The sequence below is a fragment of the Toxotes jaculatrix genome, chromosome 17 (genome assembly GCF_017976425.1).
Source record: "Toxotes jaculatrix isolate fToxJac2 chromosome 17, fToxJac2.pri, whole genome shotgun sequence".
Taxonomy (NCBI): domain Eukaryota; kingdom Metazoa; phylum Chordata; class Actinopteri; family Toxotidae; genus Toxotes; species Toxotes jaculatrix.
The window spans coordinates 11,656,839-11,683,421 of NC_054410.1; the positions used below are offsets into that span (position 1 = coordinate 11,656,839).

At 40.7% G+C, this 26,583-nt stretch overlaps 2 protein-coding genes and 1 long non-coding RNA gene across 4 annotated transcripts in view; 1 reads left to right on the plus strand and 2 right to left on the minus strand.

Moving 5' to 3' along the window:
- Window positions 1-7,799, minus strand: part of mboat2a (membrane bound O-acyltransferase domain containing 2a) — a 38,307-nt gene extending 30,508 nt beyond the window's left edge. Inside the window, exon 1 of the mRNA XM_041061243.1 lies at window positions 7,603-7,799. Within this exon, the coding sequence (XP_040917177.1) occupies window positions 7,603-7,686 (84 nt within the window). The 5' untranslated portion in view covers window positions 7,687-7,799. The remainder of the gene's footprint in view (window positions 1-7,602) is intronic.
- Window positions 7,800-11,411: 3,612 nt separating this feature from the next.
- Window positions 11,412-20,275, minus strand: LOC121197528. Its single transcript, XR_005896250.1, has 3 exons — window positions 20,250-20,275; window positions 14,834-15,002; window positions 11,412-12,351 (listed from the first exon to the last, which is right to left on the minus strand). It is a non-coding gene; the product is annotated as an uncharacterized LOC121197528 (long non-coding RNA).
- Window positions 20,276-20,492: 217 nt separating this feature from the next.
- asap2a (ArfGAP with SH3 domain, ankyrin repeat and PH domain 2a) overlaps window positions 20,493-26,583 on the plus strand; it is a 53,232-nt gene continuing 47,141 nt past the window's right edge. For both annotated transcript variants that reach the window (XM_041060046.1, XM_041060047.1), the window contains exon 1: window positions 20,493-21,064. In XM_041060046.1, coding sequence (XP_040915980.1) covers window positions 20,939-21,064 — 126 coding nt within the window. In that variant the 5' untranslated portion in view covers window positions 20,493-20,938. The remainder of the gene's footprint in view (window positions 21,065-26,583) is intronic.

The following is a 26,583-nucleotide window of genomic DNA, read 5'->3' on the forward strand; positions in this document are numbered from 1 at the left end:
GCATAGCAAGATGGAGTTTTTTGATATTGCTCGCTATTTCACACGTCACGAGAGAGATCGAGTGCAACAGTCAAACAGAGCAGAAACTGAAACTCCTTTGTCTAGTTTCACTGTCATCTGTGATGCACGGGGTGATGGAAACTGCTGAAATTTCATTGACTGGAGAAACGCAATCAGCCAGCCATCGTGCAAACATCAAGCACGTCTGATAAAACAGAATTCAGTTAAAAAAAAAAAAACAAGGATTGTGTTGCTCCACAAAAGCGTTCGCAAAGTATTTTTGAACAGGCATCTGATCACATTTCCACTTAACCAGCTCCTTTTCATTATATTCTAAATTAATTGATTTTATTTTCTCTTCCATTGTGTTTCTACTTGTTGTTCTGTTGTGCTTTTTGTCTTGTGTGAAGAACTATGAGCTTCCTCTGTGTTTAAAAGGTGCTTTTCAAACTTTCCTTACCTTGAATTTTTTATGGTTTAAATGTTTTTTAATCACCTAGAGAACTCATGTAAGGCATTAAACTGAGCGGGATACTTCTTTAATCATGGATTTTGTGGCCATTTGCAGCACAGGTGATCAGGTTCAAGTGGATCAATGGCAGAAGGCCCTGAGGAGTAAACACTGGGAATCAATTCCGCATTTAGTGGCTGAACTTTTCAGATGATAGCGCAACTTGTAGTTAGAGATGATCAATTCTCAGACCGACTATTTAAGTGGAGGAAAGAGCCACTGAAAAACAAGGTGACAGAGGGCTGGTGAATGTGTCAGAGTCTATCTGTTCCTATGAAGGTGATTTAGTGATTTAATGGAGTCACAAGTGACAGTTCAATGTCACACTGATAAATAATAGTAATGAAATCGACAAAACAAATGCCATGTTGCAACACGGTATACGGGTAACATGGCCAACTTCACCTACAAAGACATCACGCTGAAAAGTTAGCCACTTCCACAGAAACCCATGAACCCGATGCAAACCTCTCTGGATAATTCAACCTACAAGTTTTCAGCCAGCCTATGCAAGTGGTTTAATTACATGGGACGAGGCACTGCACAAGATACAGGAACTACTTTTTTTTCCTTCATATCTCTGATAACATAACACAGGCCTTGTTTCAACATTTCGACATGCTTTTAGTATAATGGCTTTGCAATACCATGACTGGAGGACATAAACCCACATGCATAGAAGTCACCATAATGCTTTAACCCTAACAATACAGGGGAAAAAAAAGCTTGGTAAATATGATCTAAAAGGCTCACTGAGGCAAAATGGCAAAATTAATAAAACTCAAACTGGGTCAGACTGTGCAGAAAATGAATAAATAAAACATCCAGAGGATTTAAGGAGACTCACTACACATAAAGTTCTCTATTTCAAAAGTACATAAGGTACCTATAATCAGATCAATACAGATTATTTATTGTCATCCAAAATAAAGTACCACACGGTGCTTTTTGAGCTGGGTTAACATGTGGATTGACCCTGTCAGTTCTTCTATTTCTCTTATTTTACACTTGCAACAGTGTAAAACAGACAATCCTAATTAAACACAATCATAAAATCTAAGTCATCTTTAGGAAGAACTGTCTATTTGTAACCATTACTGTATTATCAACTACCCTGTTCTGTTGACAACATGGCCAAGTCTTTCCATATTCCCTAGGAGGATTCACACATACTTGTGTTGTCTATTGTGCACAAGAATAACGGCAGCAGCCAGCAGTACTCCATTAGCGAGAGCTGAGGGGATAGAAATCAATTGGAGGGATATGACTCTCCAGAGGGCTGCCAATTAAAGACAAAGGGGAGGTAAGGAAAATCTGACAAGACCCGAGGGCTTAAAAGAAAGACAAGCTGTCCCGAGCTAGGCGCCCTGGGAACTTAGTCAGCGGCTGGAGACCTCTGAGGGAAGCCAGCATGAGATTCTTTAGGTAAAGCTACCCACAAACTTACCACACCTGACAAAAGTCCACTCAAAGATGAAAATGTTAAAATTAAGGATAATGAGATTAAAACTGTGATCGTTACACAAGGATCCAGAGATTTTAGGAACAACTTTGAGAGACGAGAACACCTGATTCTAACCTACCCATTCACTACATGACAGCATTAGACTTGTATCCCTGAGAGCAGGGAATTGTCAGTGGATAAAAGGAGAGCTAGAAGTCAAACCTTCAGCATTGTGTGGGCTCACGGGCCTACACTGCAATAGCCTGGTGGAAAACGCAGCAGCACCAACAAAAGAAGGCTTGTTATTGTGATAAAAGATGTGGCTGTTGACTGTGACAAACTGCAATCCAATACGTCACATAAACAGAAGACTGATTGTACAGCTGGGCAGCAAGCCTTTTGTGACCACAGGACACACAGCACCAGCACCACCTCTACACTATGAGCTAGTACCTATGAGGCCACATCTTTATATTCAATACTCTAGGTCACTGAAATGACTGATGAGATATAAAGCCAGCATGTTGACTGCAATAATGACCTGTCTTGCAATGCCACGTTGTACCTCAAGAGGCGATAGTGAGTCACTCTACTGGCTATGACTTATCTAATTTTCAAACAGTCATTAAATTATAAAACAAAAATTGAATTGTTCATGCAACTATCGTCTTGTCTTAAAAATAGATTTTCTCTTGTTTTTACCGGTAGTAGTAGTAGTAGTAGTAGTAATTAATACCACCATAAGGTGGCAGTACTGCAACCAAAAGCTGTTTGTGTACGTGAGGAAAGGCGAACATTCACTCTGACCAAAGAGTGCATTTGCTTGTTTCTTATAATAGGGGTGGAGACCCCAACTAATATATATATATATATATATGCTGCCCCCTATTTCTTTGGAGTATGAATTCAACAGTTGGCCGATTCTATTCCCCCTTTAACCATGAACCACATGAGAGAGCAATGTGTCATCTACCAGCTGTCATTTCTCTGTATGTAGAGGTAGAGGTAATGTTTTTGTCTAACATAGCCAGAATACTCTGCTACCACACTCTTGTCACCAGTAATGAGCAGACAAGATGTCATAGCTATATCTGCACCCGTATATATATGCAGGCTCTTTTTTCTAAGGCCGCTTCTGACACTATAAAGATGATCCAAAATCTCTACTGAACCAAATACTAAACATTTACTAGTTTTAATTATGTCAACAGAATAGCCATAACAACAAAGAAAACTTACGTTAAGATTAAAATCATTATTAGTGTCGGCTTTTTAGTGCTCCCAAGAGACATCCTGCAGACCCAAGAGGAAATCTGCAGGATGCAAGCATCAGTAAACTTCAACACAAAAAAACAAAAGATATAATCCGCAAACTAAACTGACAATATGTTCATTTTAGAGTGCATGAATCAAATAACACAGACTGGGATCTGTTGGTACCATAAGGGCACAAAACATCAGAAATGTATTAGGATGCAAGACAATGAAGGGATGCACAAACAAACACTTAAGTTGTGATGGCTCATTGTATATGTAGATGTGAAGGAGCCAGTGGAGAGGTGCATGAGGAGCCCAGCTGCCGCATACAGAAACAGCCTGAGCTGCAGAACGACCCCACAGCTGATAATACAACCAAGAGAGTTACACAAGTACTTTCTCAGAGTAAACAATAGCTCCAAAGTCAACAAAAGAGAGATATGCCTTGAATTTAGATTTTGACATGTACCACGGACACTGGTAGGAAATGTTCTATCCTAGAGACTGGACCTGATTCAGTTGCACACTACCCCTGGAAATGCTAGCCAATCTGCAAGGCAGCTCTGCTTAACAGTGTCAGTGTGTAATATCAAATTCTACGCTAAGGCCCAAAGGGACTCAGGATACATCAGTAGGCAAGATTTGCAGTTTAAAAAAACAGCAGTGTAAGTCTTATGTATGCTATGTGGTGATCTTGAAGAGAACTAAACCTGTCTTACTCATATCTTTTTTTAAGCCACTGAAATTGGTTGCTTGCTAACAAAGAAACGGTAGCTTGAAATAAGCCCTGTATTTTTTTGGGATTCCAGCGGACATAAGACGAACTAAAGCAACAGCTGAACAAGTGGCTGTTTAAACTAGAGGTGGGGGGAGGCAAGATAAGACGCAGTAAAATGTCAAGGATTTCTTGATGTGTGCTGTCCGGTCTACATCTTCAAGACTTCCACTTCATACTGGATATGACCTTCACACTACAAGGTTTATGACAAGCAGATGAAAACAGCTAAATACAACCAAAATCTGGGGCAAACACAGCTTGGGGTTCGGATGTGTAATTTTGAGCCAATAAAGCATCTTTCTTTCATTTCATAACCCCCGAATCAGAGTGGGTGAATATAGTGTTTGTGTAGGCACACAAAAATTCAGTAGGAGGCCTTATTCAAAGTAGTGACAGCATGTTACAGAGAGGGGACAGGCTGTGTGTGATAGAGAGAAGAGAGAAAGGGAATGAAGAAGAGAGGCAGAAGGATAGTGTCAGTTCACATTTCACAGCTCCCATTATAGCTCTGACACAGGCCAGTGTAGAGGCCTGTCCCTCCCGTGGGTTAACCATCCTAATAACATACAGTGAGGTGCCACAGTATAACAGCTTCATGAAAATGAGTGTCAGTGTCTGTGGTAAACATAGATCATACTGTATCTGAGTGGCTACATTGATTTCTGTGGTGTTGACAGCGGCCCTGGCACAGTAGGGCAACCAGTTGGCAGAAAGCTTACAAACCATATTGTAACAACGGGTGACACCTGTCCAACAAAGTGGTGTGGGCCATGAAAGCCCATGATTATGTGTCCTATTCGTGCAATGCCATTGTCACATACTCAGCCTGTATTCATTCAAATAGAGAGAGAAAAAAAAAACTAAGCACAGACAGAGGTGTATTACTCCAAGAGTCAATGCCAATGTTTCAGTATACATGACAGAGCGGGTGACTTCTCATTTCCTGCATAGCAATTTCTAGACTTCCTCTGACTACACTGCCATAGCACTAAGGCAAAGAGCATACAAACTGTCATGACATAAAATGAGCTGTAGAAAGTAGGAAAACTATTGTTGTGATTGATAATTGTGGCCCCAAAGTCAAGCAATTGTTCAGATTTAGCAATGCAGCTAATAACTAAACTGTAGCCATTTTAGTAATGTAAGGGAGTCGTGTAGACTAAAATGCTAAATATTTAAGACTACAAGACATACTCAGGTCCCAATGTTTGATCTCACATAAGCTTTGGCTGTATGTCATTTTTAGAAAGTACTTTAACTGTGGCTTTGGTCAAATCAATTCTAAATCACATTATTATAATTACTAGAATATTTCCAAAACCTATTTCTCAATAATGTTTATTATTATAACAATTGCAAATACCAAGAAAAGGGCAAGTGATGTGTATCCACTGTTCCATTTCTTAGAGACACAGTGTAAACACACTTTCCAAGTTCAGAAAATCACTTGTTTTTATGACGCAAGGCAGATCCTTTAAAATGATCAATTCTTGCCATGCAGCATTCCTATCAAAGGGTGGAGAGACACAATGGGACACTCCAGTCTGCACATGCAGGTAGGACAGAGTTGCTGTTGCCTTTGAACTACAACTACAAGACGAGGAGTTACGTCACATGGCTTGGACATTATCTGCTGATGAGGAGAGTTCACACTAGCACAGAGTTCATTTGAAAATGTTCCATCCATAATTTTGAACATTAAGATTGTAAATAACATAAGACACACCTGTGAAACAAATTGTTATAAGAGAATAAAATCTTGTTTTAAAAATGGATATAGAGACCATCATGGACCACCACTGCTTTTTCATGTGACTTCACACATGAAATCTTTACAAGATCTCAGCTGAGGATACAAACTTCCTCCCAAACACACATTTATAACCTCAGGTGTGTAAAACAAGGCCATGCTTGTGACCAATCGGAAGAATAAAGTAAGGAGTGAGCTTAGGGTTTGCATGTAAAAGTATTTATCAGCAGGAGGAAACAGGCTCATCTGTATATGATCCCATTCTGATAAGAAAAGATCAAAGATAAGAACAATTCATTCTTGACTGTGATCTATACTAGATAGTGTTATTCAGATTGATGTTGGCAATTGGCAAGGGATAAGACAGTGGTTTCCCTGATGCTCACACATAAACTGGAAAGCCTGGAAGGAAGTTAATTTGCTTTCATAGAAAAGAACATGATGTTCTTACAAGAAAATCAGTATCTGTACCAATGTGGGTAACACAGGATAGGTAACAGGGTAGAAATTTCAGCCTCCACCGTGTAAAAACACAGAAATCACAATGCAGTTTGGAGGAAACCACTGTGGTTAACATGGGATATTTCTAACTTTCCTCTGACAAGCCACAGTGGCACCTCAACAACTCAGTCTGAACAGCTGAGGTGTTGGTAGAAAAAGAAGAAACTGGTGTTTCGATAGGGGTATATGGACTGTGGAGAAGCCTGTCGAACAAACCCTGAGTTGCTGACCAATGCCATAATCGGATGCTTCGTCCGCACGCAACCGTGGGCTACCTCTAGTGTATGAGCTTCATTCATTGCAATGGAAATTTACTTTGCATACATGCACGTGAGCTGGTGGGTGTGGTGCCTGTAAATCAGATGGTCTAAATGTTTAAAAAGCAAACATTTGTACACATGTTGCAATGAATTTCACTTCTGTAAACTGTATTATAAAATCCCAATATTATCCCATATCTCCAGATGAACCACACCTATGGCAGTAACCCAACCCATTTCACTGCTGCTTCAAAATGTGACTGACAGAGAAGGTGTGGTGCTCTCTCTCTCATTGCAGATGAGTAATGATCAAAAGCAAAGTCATGTGTGCCTGATTGAACAACCACAAACCACATGTTTTTTTTTTAAACTTCCTTTTGCCTGACTTGGCCTGAGGTTTATAAACTCCACTGGCTGTGATCCTTACAGTCATGGACTTCTAAAAATACAGGATTTGTAGAATAATAATGTATGAATTGCATGGCTTTCTCTGAACCAGATGTGTTGAGCTTTGAATTTAAGGACCTCTGAATAACCATATCAGAATTATGCTAAACCTAAACTACAGGATTTCAAGCATTCAACAAACTATTTGCAGCTTTTTGTTTCTTATACATAAGTAGATATTGTTGTGTGTTTGTTTTTTTAGCAATGAGAAAAGTTACAATAATAGATTAATCATTGCGGCCTAAATCTGTTCTAGGTCTAACTTCAAGTGATTGTTAGTGAAATTTAACAAGTTAATCCAGATTAAACTGGTGGAAAGCAGATCAAAGGATCTCCGAGGGTCCTCGGACCTCAGTTTGGAAACCACTGGATAAGGCTGTGGGCATCGAAAGGAAGAGACTAAAGGCATTAGCTATATTGTAGCTTGACAGGGGTACAATGATGATGACAGCGAGACACAGACAGTAATTTTCAGTAAATCCGCAATGTAATACAAGCTAAGCTACTGTTTGGGAAGAACAGCGGTGCGCATCATCAGCCTCTGCTAACGTTATATCCGTTATATGCTAGCCAACTGCGATAAATACGCTGTTTAAAGTACATTTTCAACTCGGGTGGTTCATAAATCATTATTTTCTCCATCCAATATCATACCTGGTCGAGAGGAAGATTGATAATTTCGCTGATTGGCTGCAACAGAGTGGATCCAGTGCATGACGCTGTCGTTTGGGTAGCCATGCTCGGTCGGGATCCGTAAATCCTTTCTCTCGCCTTCCTCCGGTTCACTTCGCTCTCCTCGGCTGCTGCGATGATAAATACTTTGCTACAGCTGCCGCTGCCGCTGTTGTTGCGACGGACTGGACCGTTGTCATCCACAGCACACATCCACCAAAGAGTACACAACCAGGACGAGAGTTACACCGCCGACCACTTCCTCTTTCGCATGACGCCCGTTGAGAGCGCAGAACGTCGTAGTTTTGGCTAGGGGTTGATGAAAGGTCGTTACATTTATGGCTCTATACATATATTTGAATTAGCATATGGGGAAAATATTTAGGCGTTAGCAGTCTGGTCTATCGATAGAAACTTTAACTGGCGCTCCTGTTGTGAACATGCGCACTATGTCTGAAATTAAGATTCTCACCGTTTTTTACATGAAAAGAGAAACCGTGCCCTCCTGTTAGCTAACTTTTTATGTTCCTACTCATGTTTTATTTTATTTTTATTTTTTTAATATTTGTACGTTACCCAAATCGGACACAACGGTTATCACGGTTATTATTATTGGTAGAGTAGGAGGTGAACTATCTTGACAGCAGAGCTTCGGCGGCAATGAAAATGGTGTTAGTGTGGGTGGAGAGATGGCGACCCAGCCCCCCTGTAATAACCATCTAATTTGACCTATCGTGTGGAGAAAGTGAAATCTATCAACCAATCCTGCTTTTAGGGGGGGCAAAGGCAAATTGAATTTGAAGTGAACAATGATGCATGTGCCCCCCCCCCCCCCCCCAGCCCTTCCCACATTTACGACATTTACGACATTTGAAGGAGACAGTGTGATGTAAATATCATCATCTTTGTAAAGAGTGACTTCAGCATTTTGGCACCGTGCAATAACAAGTTTCTCATCCATCAACATTTTATATAATTGTATGATATGTCATATTTGTGAGTGATGGACAGGATAAAATGTCTTCCTAGAGTCTCAAATAGTAAATAAAAATATGTTTGGTATAAATGTAATGAGCTATTTGTGCACATTTTATACCACTACATGTTCTTGACAATATAATGTATATCAAATGTACATTACGTTTTCAGTTTGGCTGTCCTTGTAAGAAAAAAAAAAAAAAAAAAGAGGGCACACGATAATATGGAGCAGACCGTTACCTTACCCTGCACAATACTGATTGCTTGGCATCATGAAGTTGCTATGAGAAGAATGCATCTAAAGGTCAAAGGTAAGGATGAACTTGAATGACCTGAAAAGGCGCATGGGTGCATTAAACAGAAAAAAAAAAGGTTTTACAAAAAAAGTGTTTGTCAATGGACAAGTATGAAAATGACAAAGTGAGCTCTGCATGGTTGTGTACGAAATATGAAATATGGTCATCAGTCAGGTAGGCAGTGGCTGCCTGACTTCTTACGCAATAACTTCTGGAAGTATAACGGGCAGCAGCCTTCTTTTTAGTCTTTAGCACCACCTACTGTTTGTTTTTTGGTTTGCCATTTTCCCACAACCCTGCACAGACAGCATTTAGTAGGCTGAGTAACTAAGATGTATTTCCTCATTATACCCATGAAGCAAATATTTCCATAAGAAAGGGCTAAAAATTAAGGATACACACACATTTTATACACGTACATCATCAAAGTTTTAATGTTGTAGGTTCAGAGGTTTTAGAAACATACACATTTTTGCCATAAGCTCTGCATCATTTTCTGAAGTTGTTGTTTCCTTTTTTTGTGTGATAACTTTTTTCTTTATTTCTTTTCACTGAAATAATATTTTGTTTAAAACAGTGAAGTTGTCACGTGCACCTAGTCCCAGTAGCCAATAGAGGGCAGCACTTACTAACCAACAGCAGCTCATCTGACTTTACTGCCGTTTTCCACTTCTGCTCATTCAACAAACAGATCCTGAATCATAGTAAAGTCCCGGGCAGGCATTTTACAAACATATGCGTAAATATGTGTGTAAAATGCATGCCCGAATGGAAAATTAATAATAATACGAGGTTAATGAATCAAGACAGAAAGATTTACAGCACACGCTGTGCTTTCAGTGAGTCATTATTAGTAAATGCTTTTCATGAGTGACAGAATCACTTTACATAGAGCTATAAATATAAGTGAATGTCATATTGAGACTGGTACAAGGAAATTCCGACTGGAAACATTCTGACGCAAATATGTTCAAACTGAATGAGGTTTCCCATTTAAAAAGGGACGCAGACGATGCATACCCCTCACCTTATATAGACTAGAGTTGGCAGCAGACTACACACACACTCTCTTGCAGGAATGTTATCACAGCTCTGTAACTCTGACTTCTTCACTGCTTAGTTTTGGGGGTTGCACAGTGAAAAACAAAAGAAATATAACATTATATAACACATAACTTCCCACAAATGACTGCAGAGACAAGGAGCAGTGGACAAGGAGGTATAAAGGGAGGATGAAGAATTAAGAACCGAGGCAGTGGAGCAATAAACGGTAAAGACCTTCAGGTGCCCTGGTGGACAGGCTGTACATAATGGAAACTCACCTGCATGATTATTAACATTTTCAATTTTCCAGGGAAGTTTGTGTCTCTCAGGAATGTTTTTGTTTCTAAGGCTTATGTTTTCTACAACAGTAGCCCATTTTTTTTGTTTCTTACATTATTAGTGTTTGCTGTCCCAGTGGTAATTGAACCTGTAATTGTGCATCACCCTAAGTCTCTTTGGTTTAACTGTGATAATTGCAGTTTTGTTTTAGCTTTTGTTTTTTAAAGAGTATACATCAGACCTGCTCGCATTTTGCTGTGAAGCAACACAATTTTCCCACAGTTCATTCATGCCCTAATTCATTCTCTGCATGCCTTTGCCATACCACTAACTCTCCTGTCATACCTGACCCTCCCATGCCCTTTTACCCTGCAGTAGCCCTGGCTTTCCACCCTTTTAATCACCGCCTTCGAGCCCACCTACTCACTTGCTGCCTATTACCTAATCACCTTTTTAATTTATACCCATTTCTACTCGTTGCCTTCCAAATTGTCTGCTGTGTTTTCCTTGCTGTAGCTTTCCAGCCTTTCTAGCCTGCTCTTCCTGCCTGTTTTTGCTTTCTGCTCCTTTTTCCTGGTTTATCTGTCCTGCCTGTTACCAACCTCTGCCCACGCCCTGACTTCACCTACTGTTTGTCCTTGCCTGCCTCTGCCTGCTGAGCCTTAATAAAGGTGAACTGTTTAAACTTTTACAGGTGTCTCTGAGTTGTGTGACTGAGTTCTCCCAAACCTGAGCTGTGACACATTATTGTGAACCTGATTTTGAATCTCAGTCATTTGACTGCATGTGGGAGAATGTGTGTGTGTGTGTGTGTGTGTGTGTGTGTGTGTGTGTGTGTGTGTGTGTGTGTGTGTGTCTGTGTCTGTGTGTCTGTGTGTGTCTGTGTGTGTCTGTGTGTCTGTGTGTATGTGTGTATGTGTGCGTGTGTGCCTGTAAGGAAAGGGCGTATTAAATTATTTAACAGTCAGTGGTGTATCACAAGGCTGAACATCATATTGAATGCAAAAATGTTTCATCAAATGTTAAAGAAAAGCTGGACGAAAAACAACAAAAACACATTTCCAGTCAAGGCAACTTACATAAGAATACTTTTGACAGTAGAGCACAAAAGAATAAATATCTCCTATTATCTCCTAACAATGATTAATTGTCAGATGGATTAAAAAAAATCTCAGCTGAAAAAGCTTGTGAGATGACATAAATGCTCTTTATTATTCTAAGTTATCTTAACATGTTGAGGACCTGTGGAAGTCCCTTCTCTCGTCCTCAGTGGACTATATCAACACATTCACTTCATATACTACAGCTCTTATATAATCACCATTAATCATTCATAACTACACAAAAGGGGAGAGAGTATGACATTAAGACAGACAGGCAGCTAGACAGAGATTCTGCATTCTGCACTCCTCTCAAATGCTTTTTTGTTCTTCCTCAATGATATCCAATTAAACCCGCAATCAGGAAGACAGACACAGTTCGTTAAGTTGGCATCGTCATGGCAACCCCATCCCCTTCCTCGCTGCCTCTCTCACAGACTGATACTCCACCTATGGAGTGCCATTTCAGAGGAGAGAAAAGAGGTGGTGAGAAAGAGCAGGGAGAGACAAAGACCTCCGTTAATCCATTTAAAAGGCTGTAGAAGCACGTGAATGGTGGATGAGTTACTGGAGGTTCCCACTCATTCACGATGAAGGTCAGGCAGCTCACAAGCGTACACACGGGTGATAATCTTTGCTTTCAGTCTTTTCTCTCCTTTTCTTGTTTCTTTTTTCCTCCTCTAAAAGTACTCCCCATCATCATGTGACTGACATTTGTTTACACGCTGGGCTGTATGGCTGATCTGTATTGTGGTGACAAAGTCCATAAGCTCCTTATATAGTCAGTAGTTCATGTTTTGAACTCAGGCTTGCTCCTCCAGGGACATGCAGCTTTTCTCTTTACAGATCAGACAGGAAGTGTCTTTGTGTTGGTGGTCAGACCAAAGCCCCCCCCAAGAAGGCTTCTGGAAATAGAACAAGTCCTCAGAGATGAACATGTACTTTTTATTTACCACCACAATCGTTATGACTGTCGTTGCTCTGGACTCCCCCCTTCTACTGTCTTCTTCCTCTCCATCTTGGTTTAGAGATGCCTGCAGACGCAGAAAGCTTATTTAGAGTGTCGGCAGTTTCAGTGGTTCTGTGATCCCTGGGGGGAATTTTCTGGGAGCACATTATCATCATTACAGAAAATAATCCAGCAGTGCAACCTGCAGGAATCACTGAGGCGTTGCTTAAGACCTGGGCCATATTTTCCAATCAATGAACATGTTAGCCAATCAATATGTTCTTGCTCACTGACAATCCCAGCTTTGGGATACTAGGGATATCAGTGTAAAGGCTTCCTGGGTGTAAACGTTCAAATATCCTGTGAATGAGTGCAGGGAAATATCCAAAAACCAAGAAAAATACTTGTAATACTCTACATTAATAATATAAGATCTAAATGCTGACCATTGTGTTCTGCGTATTTTACAGCATTGTCCAGCATAAAGATGAGAGAAGAGAAAATGAGAACCATTCGTAACACCCAAAATTGGTTACCTGCTGCCCCCTCGGCTAGATTGCTGAGTGCAGGAACACATGCCCACCCTTTCCCCACATCAGCTATTCATGTGGAAGGTGTGGAGTCAAATCTGCCATGACCACCATCTATTTCAGTGGCAGAAACAGCTCATTGTTTCACTTTCTGCCCACAGTTGGCTGAAGGGTGGGGCAGTCATTCATTTTTCCCTTACTTACAGTATGTCCTCATGTGTCCTAATGTCTCTCTGTCTTTCTCTATCTCTCCTTCTTTCCTTTTGTTTTTCTGTCTTACTCTCTCCTGGTTCACCTCTCTCAATCAAAGGAGACATCTGTATCTTTGAACTTTTTGAGATGCTGTATGAAAATTATGCTCTCGGTGCAACAGCTATTCCTTGTAAGCAGTTTTGTGCAGGGAATGCACAAAACACAACTGTCCTTGCAATGTGATACCGTACAGAATTTAGGAGAATATTTTTCTTTTTTTTCCTCAGATCTGGATTAAAATGATTGTCAGTCCATGGCCAGTGCATCAAAGTTCGGCAGCACTGCACAAACCAATGTAGCCTGCATGTGGACACACAATAGAGGCTGCAGGGGAGGGGAGGAATAAGAGTGTAGAAGGGAGGGGGCACAGCAGAATTTAAGGAGGCCTGTTACGTCTCGCACATCTACTCATTAGCTTCAGATTTTAATGTCAAAGTGGATTTCAATTGATAATTATACAAATATGGATGATTAACACTCACTATATTGTGCAAACTAATTTGTTTCAAACTAAAAGATTAAGATTAAATTAAAAGAATTAGAAATAGTTTGACATTTTGAGAAATGTTTATTTGCTTTCTTGCCAAGAGTTACAGGTAGATGAGAAGATATGGCTCTTTCTAAAGATCTCAGATTATCTTGTTTGTTTAATCTGAAAAGCAAAAAGGGAAGTGAAAAGATGATGACTTTGTGGTTTTACAGGGGTTTCGTGCATGAGCATATTTCCAAAGAGCAGCTTCCAAAATATTGAAATATTCCTTTAAATTTCATTTTAAACTGGGCAAATAGCACCAGCTCCGGTGTTCATTGTTGCTTCTTTGTTCTAAAGTGAACAGATTAAGATTAATGATGGATATCAGCTTTTCTTCAAGGTGACTTTCAGCAATAGAATCAATAGGCCAGTGACTGTGACTTATGGAGATTCAGCTGGTGTCAGTCATGTAGCTTAATCTTTGGGTTAACATGGAGATAATAAAATAAAAGAAATTAACATGGATATTTTTTTAATAACCAAACTGTGGCAGATGCTAAATGCCCCCATTAGCTTGAGTACTGATCTGACACAGAAAATATGACCGGCTTCCATTTCTCCCTTACGTTCATGCAGTACTCTCTCTGTTTTCACTCACTGCTACATACTGTAGGACAGATTTTCCACTATTAGCTTTTCCCTGCTCTCAAAACTCCATCTTGTCAGGAAGACGGCTGAATATGATGGATGTGGAGGCTCCGGTCTACGTACTGTCTGACTGAACTGTTCTCTCTGGGCGGGGGACAGACACAATCATTGAGTTGCATGGACTGAACTCGCTGCCCCTCCATTAGCATTCCCAGGAGGATACTCACTGCACACACAAAGCTTGCTTCACTTTATTCCTTACTGTAGCACACCATGCTGTAGTCTCAACTCTTCACTTTACACTTAAAGAATTTGGATACAAGATTGTGAAGAGAATTTCCTAACTAGGGTAACACAGAGCAAAAAAGCAAACACCCTTGAGGTACACTTTCATCTGACTCCCACCACGATCCCATCGCTCAGCTAGTTCAAATGCCTGAGAGGCTTTCAGCTCATCTGTTGTGGTGTCAGAACAGATGCAACACAACCTGGGAATTTGCACCGTGACAGCAGTAGTTAGGGGAGCACGTACAACTGTCGATGAGGCTGATTTGAATTCACGGTGCTGTGTTCAGTCAAAACATACAGTCTGGTTTAATGTTTACTCTGGGTTAAATTAAATGAGCGTGAACGAGCCTGGCAGTTTCGCCAAGCAGTGATCTTACCTGTGTCAGCTGATCTCCTCTGAGGGCTGCTGGGTACATGATGAAGGTTTTATCCCTTGGGAGCAAATGGGGCACTACTGAATGTAGGTCTCATGTGTTTATGAGTATGATTGTTGTGACTTGACTTCAGGTGAAACCAAGAGTGTTACCCTTTGTTCTCCATTGATCCCTGAAGAAACAGAAACAGAAACAGAAATGAAGATTTAATTGTGGGCATTAAAGAAAAAAAAAGATGACGCTGTGATAAAAGAGATGTTTTGTATAGTCAGCATACGTCCGGATATCTGCAGTGACCTTGTGACATTTAAGAACTGGATCCTGTAAGGTGTACTGTGCAGTGCTATGGATTTTTTTTCATAGTTTTATTTGTGTATTTGGCAGAGTTGCATTTTTTAAATTTATTTATTTAAATAACATCTCTTCTTCCTACTGAGTTTGAACACATCTCTTCTATGTTGCTGTGGACAGAAGCATCTGCTAAATGAACGTAATGACATTTTTAGTCTGTATTCTTTGGTAAACTTACTCAATACAGTAACCAAAATAACTCACTAAGACTTCTGAGATCATAATCACATTTGTATGTGTTTGTGTTTTTGTGCTGCGGTTTAATATCCTGTGGTTTACATTGCTTGGGGACCAGAGGAGACGATCAGCAATACACACAGAGGAGGGAATTCACTGTCTCTGATCTTTTATTAGTTCAGGAGCTGGTGAAAGGGCATTGGAGGTGTCTTCATCCTCACGTTGTCTCAGGGGACGCTGAATAAAATGGAATGCTGTACTATATGATAAATAATGAAATAAGACTGGAACTTGTTTTGCTGCAGTAATGCAAACCTAGAAACTTTTCTCAAGGGACCGCAAAATGGATGTGAAAGGCTTGATTATACATCCCACATTATGGTAACTAGGAAACCAAGAAAGGATGAGGCAGGTTGACAAGCTGCCTGTCAGGATATAAAGAAGTACAGGGACACTCAATATGCTCAGGCTCACAGGGCCAAATCCTAAGAGGAGCAATAATTACTGTAAAAGCCACTTGATCCTAATGATGATAGTGCGGCAGCTGCAAACCCCCGGCTCTTAGCGATCATCACTCAGACGGGTGTGTGTGTGTGTGGAGGGGGGGCTGGCTAAAAATGTCACGCAATTATTTAACAGAACGTTATTTCTTGGGTGTCCTTCAGGGTGTCAAGGTTAAATGAAAACCATGAGCCAGGGCATTCCTCTGGTTTGAAATGTCTGGGCGTGTTCAGATTTGGATAGTGATGGAAAACCCAGTGCTTTGGGCTGGAGGTGTAAAAACTCTTTCACTATGAACTGTTGTTTTGTTTTAACTGTGAAAAATCTGCTACAATTCTAATTATCTCAGTACAAAAATAATTTTTGAGCCATTCAGCAAAGAAAAATGAACACAGTCAATCACACATTGCAGTGTACAGGTCGTATATTGTAGTCAGCCATCTAGGACAGGAGAAGTTTTAATCTCCACCAGCTAATTGAATTTCCTTTGTTAATTGAACAAGGCGTAATTGCCTCCAGTGATGACCTTTGACCCTATTGACGTTTTCTCCTGGGTTGAAGATAATGTATGAGTCTGAGAAACTGATGAAAAATTTAGTACCGCTGTTGAAATACTACAGTGCAGTACTACATGATGATTGTTTTTTTTTTGTGATGAGGATGGGGTGACACGTCTGGACAGAGCAGAAACTCTTGGTCCAAAACTTGCCGGAGCTGATCACTGAGCTTCTTCTCTGGGAGTTTGTGAGAAAGGACAAGGTTTGTTACAGTTCACCGCCCTCCCCTACCCCAACCAACTCTTCTCTTCATTCATCCCTCTCCCATTAGGAGTCCCAGTGTGTGCAAGCTACTGCTCAGGTTCACCGGGCACTGCTTGTTCAGCTCATGCCAATGTGCAGCTACCTCATTTGTGTAACAAGCTCTTCGTTTAATGTCGTCTTTAGTCACTAATGTGGTCTGTGATCTGGGAGAAGTTGAGAAAAGTTCCCCTTTGTTTTCAGTAGTGGACCTGAGCTTGGCCCACTTTCATCTACTTATGTGTTGGAAATGATCTGCTGCTGGATGGTTAGAATTAGTTGCTAATTATTTTAAACAAAGAAGTCATTCATTCCACTTATTTGAAACATAAGAAGCTGGACTGTGAGGTTATCCCACCTGTTACACAATCATGATGTCATGGCAGAGTAATTAGGAAAAAGTGACTCCTACTCAAACCCCAAAGCCCTTTATTGCTATGACATGTTGTCTGATCCTGCAAACATTCAAACACCAAATCAGTAAAAGTGCACTGGATGCTTGTGGCTCGGTTTGACCAAAGAATGGGTGGACTGACACACCCTGTGCTTTCCTCTTCTAGTGAAATTCACAATTACAAATTTCAAACAGCTTTTCCGAGAGGGTCTCTGTATGCAGTATGACATCTGCTTTGGCTATTGTTCTGCCTGCAGCTGTCTGGTTGCATTTGGTTTCAGTTTTTCATCACCAAATCAGTTTATAGGAAAGTGAAAATAACAAAAAGCAAAAAGCAGTGAAAAACTTTTTTTTTTTCTTTTTCGGTTTTGTGGTTCTATAAATGGCTTGAAGGTGTTCAAATACAGCAGCAGTAACCAAAGCAGATCCGACAACTGCCACTCTGACTCATTACTCAAGGCTGAAAGTTGTTTGCATGCAAACAAGGTCTATATTGAGGATGGGCTCTGCTGCTGAATGAGGCCTCTGTTCGGTTTGATAAAGCAGCCGACAGCTTCTGCTTTGGCACCTTTTTTCACTGGGTGCAGAAAATACAGCTCGCTTGTAAAATGTAAAAATCCAAACTGATGATTATATGATACAGTAAATGGATTATTATTTATTCAAAGGCCACATTCCTGACACAGCACAATAACAGTGTTTCCTTGTACCGTATTTTTATGATTCCTTATTGATATGCCTGGTTGTGCTTTTCCAGGTCCTATAAAATATAAAACAATGTGCTTTTCATATTGTGTTCTCGACCTCTACTTGCTGGATGGCCCTATTCACCTTGGTTTCTACTGCAGCTCTTCAACGAGGGGAAGATCAAACTGATGCAGCACTCACACTTTGGATATTTTTAGCTCTGGTCTTGATTTAAAGTTTAAAACCTGCATTTAGAAAGTCAGGTGGTACTGAAAATATAAAGTCATGTCAGTGGTGAAGAGGAGGGCTGGTGTTTGGTTCTGCTGACCTCACTGACTGTGCTGCTGTGTCTCTGGATGGCAGATGTTCACTGGGAGTGTGTATTCATTTCATGAGGGAGTTGAGGCCTGTGTAGCCAGTCAGGGTCAGCCTGGGTCTTGGGTTCCTCATTTAGCAGCTTGCCAGGAGACGCTGCAGAGCTAAAAGAATGTGTGAACACTGCCCAGATTGTGATTTAAAGGCTGCCCAGGGTTTTGCCTCGGCCGCTGCGATACTATTTATACCGGTAGCTGTCCTGCCGGGGTTGAATGAGCTGGGAGACATCAGCAGATTTTTCATCCCAAAGCACAGGAAAAAAAAATGCAAGAGCTCTGGGAGCAGAGGCGGTTGTTTGTTAAACTTCCGTTGACAAGAATTCAGGCATGGGAGAGAGTCTTCACAAGTTTCAGGCAGTGCCCAATGATAGAATGTTTTCTTTCTCTTCTGCTTTTTTCCCAACAGCATTTTGGGAGATAGTCTTTTTTTTTTGCATATTTATTCTTGGCTGTGGCCTATTAAAAAATGCTTAACATGTTCTCACATGGGACCTCTGTAATGCAAAAGTGTGGAGCACAAAAAGATACAAAATTGATAGGACTCTGTCAATTACTGGTCTAATTAGCCTTTTTACTTGAAAACACACCATTGGGTCTCATTACCAGCAACAGTGCTGATCCCGCTTGGCCTTATCACAAAAGTCTAGATCCCTTTTCTTTCTTTATCAGAGGTGTAACAAAATCTGCTCCTCACAAATCAGAAGGTTACATTAGATACAGTATAGCACACCCATTTTTACATCTAGATAAGGCAGCGGGTTTGAACTGTTGAAGACTCTTAATTGGGGTAACCTCCATTTAATGAATTCTGCATCCAGGAAATGCAGATAATGAACTCTTTGAACATCTGACGCTGGACCAGAAGAATAAATAATAAAGTATTTTCCATTTTAGGGCTTCCATGCATGAAAAGCTTTTAACAGCTAACTGCACTTGTGAAGATAAAGCATCTTGAAAACTCACATTTAAAGGATTGTTTGATATTAAGGTCAGAGAAAGGCTGCCTTTTTAAAACATTTTGCAGTAATCAACTTATGTTGCAGTGTAGTTTTTATTACATGGAAATACTTACAGTAGTGCTCAACCCAAAACATGAAATACAACAATCACAGCAACCCCTCTTCCTGCTGCAGCTATTGCTAGTTGTACAGTTACATTGGATCATCTTCAAAGCTTAATCATCCAAGGCAAAGCCTGTGTTTACAGACCAAACAATATATGTGCCTTTCACACACACATATACATGCTAAACTGCACTTCTGTTATGATACTGCATCATTTTCACACACAGTTAATAACTTCTTGTATCTCCACCTTAAGACAGAACCTACTAGTGTTGCCATAACAAAGATGCTGCTTTTAAGTGCTGTCGGAAATGTCTGAATTACACATTCCCTGCACTGCACTGACATTTCTAGGATGTGGAACCTACCGCTAACTTGTTAGCAGTAGCCATCCATCAAAATCTCAACAAACCTCAGTGGCTGACACCTTCATAAATGTGCATAACTGCCCCAAAATCAGATTTAAACAAAGCCCTGGTCTACATGGGAATCAGACCTACACTGTCAACATTTTCATGGAAGAAACAAATGAGAAAGGAGAGCAGTCCAATTAACTTGTTTGCACTGCAACCCACTCACTTAACCTTAAGACTGGAAAAAATGTTTACAACTTAAAACTACAGGGGTAAAACAAAATCAACGAGAAAAGCTTTTCTCAAGCACTAAAGAGGGCAGTTCTGCTCATGGAATAACTTTGCCCTTTTTATGCTTGTTTGCTAAGATAAGAAAAGTTTTTTAACTTAATTTTGGCATGTGTACTCCTAATGTTCAAGACTGTTGAACCACAATGCTTCTCACATCGCTTTGATCAAAAATGCCCAGTATCAAAGTGTGCACACTGGCATGCCTATTTTTATACTACCTGAAAATTGCTGCTAACTAGCATCTAAGCTAATCATATACCATACGTTCCACTTTAACAACAGTGTGTAACACAGCAGTGTAACCGGCAGACTTTCAAGTATTAGCCAGCGACAGTTCTTAAAAACATCACCATCTTTAAGCCAACTTTATGAGTTTTTAAGAGTATTTTGAGTATCTAAATGATTAATTTAACGGATGAAAACATTTTACCGTTAACGCGACGCCTTTGCTTCAAATGCCACATAAGAAATTGCCACTACTAGTAAGAATGGGCTGGTTTACGAAGAGCACTTGAAGGCAACATAAGTTCACGCCTTCCATAAATCCTGATTGGCTCCCAATTACCAGCTGGCATTCCTCATTGGCTGCTGCGAGTCCATTGAATCCCCTCCTCTACCTTTGTCAATTTCTTGCGCTCCCGTTGAAACGTCTGGTTGTTGTTTCCCCGGGCTCGGAGGAAGAAGTTGCTTCATCCTCTGCTCCGTCGGAGGTTAGGGAAAACTGAGGAACCGAGGCTAGAGGAAGCTTCACTTTCTTCTGTGATCAGAGGACGATCTGTGCAACTGAATGGAAAGGGAGTAGTGGGCATAAAGGCAGGAGGGATATAACCTATCCATCACCTTGAAAGCGTAGCGCGGCAGCGCTGCAACTCCTCGAGCCGGCGCACAACACCGGACTGTGCCGGGAGCAAACAAGGGAATGACATAAATATACCCAGAGATGGTTTACTACCCGCGGGGACCTTCAGAGACACTACAACTACTGCTGCTACTGCTGTGAACTTTTCTGTCCTAAAACTAAGACGAGTGGGAGAGGATTAAGAAAAGTGGTTCTTCTTCTTCTTCTTCTTCTTCTTCTTCTTCTTCTTCTTCTTCTTCTTATCAGATAAGGGATTAATTATGCCGGACCAAATCACAGTTTCGGAGTTTGTGGCAGAGACGAATGAAGACTATAAATCGCCGACTGCCTCTAACTTCACCACCAGGATGTCCCACTGCAGGAATACAGTGGCTGCTCTGGAAGAGGTGGGTGGCTCTGGTGGGATAGTAGTCCCCCCATTGCCAGAAAAATTACCCATGCCTGATAATATTTTTAATTTGGGAAAAAAAAGCCTCCTCCAGAATAAGGTGCAAGGAGATAATATGCATCTTACTCCTGATATAAATCTGCCTGCTCAGAGTAGTAGGTCACCTCTGTTCAATTTGAAAATAAACTGCCCCCCACTGCACTTCTATCCATCCCTCACGCTCCGTACTCAGTGTTCTAATAAGCTGAACCATCGTTCATCAAAGTTTTTTTTTAATCACTGTGTGATCTAAAGTGTGCCATTATACAGTAGTTTTCATCAGGGAGTTGAATTTTGTCCGTCCCCTCAAGGATGTGCCAGCAAGTGCAGTTATAGTCAAGCCAGGTTAGTTATATTTACAGTATATAGCTCAAAGCCATAAATCCAAATTTGCCTCAAAGGGCTTTACAGTCCTTGATATGGCAAGTCTTTTGTGCAGTGGACAAAAACAGGAGAAACACTGAGGAGAAGAAACAGTATACAGGACAGTATACACCACTTTCCACTTTCCTTGCAGCAGTCACTGCAAGGATTTCTGCTTAATGATTATTCACACAGCTAAAGGAAGAGGAATATTATGCATTTGCCCCAGTTTTCAGCTGCATTGCTCTGTGTGTGTTCACAGAGCACTCTGCGTTCCTCCGTTAACTTGCAGGTCATCAGGAGGAAGGACACTTCCGCTTTGTTCCCTGACAGCCCTCTACCACCTCCCTCCCTCCCTTGTTATAGTTTCCCTACTTTGTGTGCTGTATGGCAGAGCCTCGCCCTGCCTGATGGTAAAAATAGAATTTCCCACATGAGCTGCTCGATGTGTGTTAGTGTGTCTCTGCTGTCTGAATGAGGGTACGCTTGTAGACGTTAGGTGACGTGTGAGGAAATGTGTAATTTCTTCCTGGTTTCATTGAGTTTTAGTCATCATCCAAATGGAATCACAACAGACAATTTAGACCTTTTTTTTTTTTTTTTAAATTGTAAAAGCAGGTGTCTGAATGACCGGTATGTGCAGAGACGAGATAAGACTTTGCCGTCTAGTGTCAGTTTGACTCAGCTAATCCACATCTGGGCTCAGTGTCAACCTCACTATAAGCTCCCTGATCCTCCACACCTAGGTGAGGGTTGTGGCTTTATTTTTAACCTGTGTTTGTGGAGGACTGAGCCTGGCAGCCAGACATACACCTGCTCAGGCAGACAGGTGCTACAGTTGGGCGTCAGGCACCTTGCTACGCACTGCTTCATTCAAACCTCTGCCGCTGCCGCTTGTTTTAAAATAGCAATTAATCTGCCTCTGGGAAAGATTTCAGCCCTGCTTAGAGTGGAATGTGCTTTTCTGTAGAAGTAAGCAAATAAGGCGTGTGGATTTTACTCCCTTTAAATAGGGACACAGCAGTAAATGCTGGCTTGTGAGATTGAACTGTTGGATTGAGGACCCAATTCAGCAGCTTTGTTTTAGTGTCCCGCTGCTGAATTGTTGTTGCAGAGACGTGGAGCGGCGCGTTGTTGTTCCACATTGACCTCCCCGCGCTCAGGCTCAGGGAACACAAGCCCTTATTGTTTGGACAACAAGACCTTGCTCACTTTGGTCTGTTTGACCAATTAAACACTGCAGTGGACGGGGAACACTTCCACTTATTGTCCTGCCAGCCCGCCTGAGATCCCAACACACTCACGCGAACAAAAACACATTTACATATGTACATACACAGGCATTCACAAGCAGCGTGCAACCTTTCAAAGTTTAAAAACCATTAAAAAAAACCTTTTTAATAAAATAATATTCCTGTGTACTTTTATTAAAAGATTTTGACGAACCACTAAGAGGATGACTCTTTCACCCTTGAGTGTTATGATAATACAACTGCATACTGTATATTCATGAAGACTAGATGAAAAATAAAAATATCAGACTTTGCTGTTGTCAGCATTGTGCTGAGTTTCAAACATTGTGCTGATTCTAGTTTTCTCTAGAATAGCAGTCTGTTAAATAAGCGCTCACTTCTTAGTTTTTACCCTTGCACTGACAGTTTAGGACGGACTGCACAGCGTTCTGTAATGCTTCAGTGGGCTGGTATATCATTTCCGTAGGCGACTTGTGTTTTGTGAATTGGCACCTCTGAGTTTTGATAATGGGGCTGTCTGTTTTGTTGCTGACTTGGAATATTTTTGCACTCAGTCTCCTGTTGTTTCTTGTGCATAGATATTTTTGATATGATAATGCTAGGTGTTAATGTGTGCAAATATTTGCATGAGAATATATATTGTTTAAGTTTACACCACATTTTGGAAGTGCAGTCAGCAAGCAACAGGGGTGTGTGATGGTACATCCTGTTCTTTAAGCAAAGCCTTGAATTTGGACGCTCTCTAAATCACTAATACATCTACTCTGCTTGGACACAAGTTATCTTTTTTGAGTGTATAACTTGACAAGTTGGAGAGTGTTTATTAATGTGAAAATCTGCTGTTCCAGATGGCTTAAGAGTTTAAGTCCTGCTTGCTGTTAATAACAAATCAGAAAGACGACTTCTTAATCCTGTTACCAGTGAGAATGGAGCAAGAACCTTGTAAAAGTAATGTTTTGGGAAAAGAAGTCATTTATATACCTGTGTGCACATATTCAGCCCACACATTACATAAAAATCATCTTCACTTTAATGGAAGCGAAACAAACACTGCATGGTTTTCAGTGTACAGTGTGGTTTTAATCTTGTGAAGCGCTTATTTGCTGTTATTTATTGTTAAAAAAAAAAATCAAATTTCCTGTCACATGTCTGCCTTGTGTTGTAATGTGTTATGATGACTTCAGATCCCTGGCTCATCAAGTTATTTTCTGCAGCTTCTCTCAATAATTCATCTCTAAATTAAAGGTTTTGAGCTGTCCAGCAGATCTGCCTTGCTCTTTGTTGATTTAGTCCGTTAGTCATTTCTTAAGTGAATGTCTTCGTCTGCCCTTTGAAGACATGAACCTCCCTCTCTGTTTATCAGACCATCTTAACCCAGACATTTGAAATAAATTGTATCTAATGATCTGTCCAATTCGAGCTGTTGTAAACACCTGATGCATTTACAGTCTCACCTACTTAGAGGACCTTTGAAACTGACCTCTGGGTCTTGTTGTTTATGGGAAGCCTTTAAACACATTAACAGGAGAGGGGACTGAAGCACTCAGAGGTTTTACGTAAAAGGGTGCACAATGCTGTGTAATTATTTCTTTCTAAACGTAATTGCATCTGACATAATCTTAATTAGGCTAGTAGTTTTAAACCTCTATTAAGAGGCCATTCAGAGAGCTTCTGTGCATGTGTGTGCATGTTGGTGTGTGTGTTGGTAAAACTACAGCAATAAAAACCTGTTTATCCAGTAAGAGGATGTTGGGCTTTGTGTCATGACCCCCCCGCCCCCTTTTGTGCTCCTGTAAAACACGGCTTTTCTTCCTCCACACTTGTGTTGACTTTCCATGGGCAAGAAAAGAGTCCACACTTATTTGGGAATAAGAGCTCTATGGTATCTGGTTTCTCTTCAGAGTTACATTCAGAATGATCTGAAAGTTAGTGACTGCTGTAGTTCACTGGGAGTGCTGGGATCCAGCCCTGAAAATAATCATTCTGTCAGTTTCTGATTTGAAGTTAGTCCATTTGACCGACCCAGTGTCATGTTGTTCAGAAATTTATAAGTTGTGATATAGGCTATTTTTGAAAATGCTGTGGCTTGTAGAAGTGTTTTTCTTTTCTAGTTTGTGGCGCTGAAATGGTGAAAACTCAATGCTGAATTTGCCATATTTTAAGAGATCCCATCCATTTTTCTTCATTTTTCTTGTCAGTTGCTTAACAACAGTTCTTTCATGAGGTAAACCATTTTAACACAAAGTCAACTGTGTGCTCAACTTTCCATGTAAAAAAAAAAAAAAAAAGCTCACCTCAATTACCTCACAAGTCCCATTGGAGGAGGCATTAGCCCTGAGGGCAGAGCTTTCAAAGTAGTGCTCGATAAAGTGCTTTTATCTCACCCAGGAAAAACTCATGAGGATGTCTGCAGGATGTCTGTCCGAGGCTAGAAACTGGCACACATTGTAGTCATCTTAGGTCTATTTTTGCATCTGTGACTGTATTTATGCCCCAGTTACTGAATCCTGCTGGGCAGAGAAAAACTCCTAAAATGCTGCAATCAATAGCGTTGTCTCCTTGAACAAATCTCAAGTGCATCCACTTGTAGCTCAGGTATAAAGAGAGCCGTGTTTGTGTAATGTCACAGCTCACTGAGTGGCTGTGGCAGGCATATAAAGCCTTTAATGGTATATTAATCCTCTGCCAGAGTGGGTCACTTATTGGGATCACTGTCAACAGCCCTCTCGACTAACCGAATACAATGAGTATGAAAACGGATCTGACTCATACAGCAGACTGCAGAAGACTGCCGAGTGTTTGGGCTTGTGGCTGCAAAACAGCCATCAGTACTTGACATTCAAGACAAGCTTTTGTGTTGTCAGCAGTGTAGCCCTTTGATCAGTCTGTCAGCTCCATATTGTTCCACTGGCAGAGACACAATATGTTTCATGACATTACAGCTGCTTTGTAATTTAAAGTTGTTTGACAGGTAGAGGGCTTGCTTGCAATGCAGTCTTGAACATTGCTTACGATCATTGCAGAGTAGGCCAAGTACATTGAATCAGTATCCTGAAGTTATTTCGCACCTTCCTGGCCCGTAATCAAAGTTCTGCACTTGTCCTCATCGTGCCTGTCCCTCTAGCCCTGTATATGTTGATTTTTTTTTTCCAGGGGCGAGTACGTAGTATCAGCCATTGCCCCAAAGCACAGCATTGTGCTTTTTCTGGTCTGATAAATACAGTCATAACTGCATTTATGTCTATGTTTAAGACATAAGCAACCACAGTGCTCTTTCACACAGTCGATCATCTTGTTAATCCAACTACTCACAGTATCTAACAACTTGTTACTTCTAAATGTGAGGTATTTGCAGGCTACTTCAGACAGAAGACACTGATTAATGTGAAAAATCTGCTGTTCCATTCATTGATACCAGATCACTGATCTGGTATCTCTCAACTATATAATGTCATAACTGTTGCAGAAACATCCAGTACACATGTGTGAGGCCATGCTGGGCATTTTTGACCTTCCTGATGCTGAAATTCTCAGGGAATTAGTAACAAAACTGAAAACTTTTGCTTGTGCTCTTGACCCAATTCTTTCCTCCTTAAAATGTTTTTAATTCAGTGTCTGCAGAGGTCCTAATAATTATAAATGACTCTCCACTGCTGGGTGTTTTCCCTATAGCATTTAAGACACACTTTACCTTGATCCATTTCTACCCTGTAAGTACAGACCAGTCTTCCATTTTAAGTAATAATTTTAGAGTAAGTGGTATACACAATTAAAAAGCTTTCTTAATGCAAACAAGCAAACAGCAATACAAACAAGAATGGTTTCAGTCTGGTTTCCGGGCTTACAATAGTACAGAGACTGC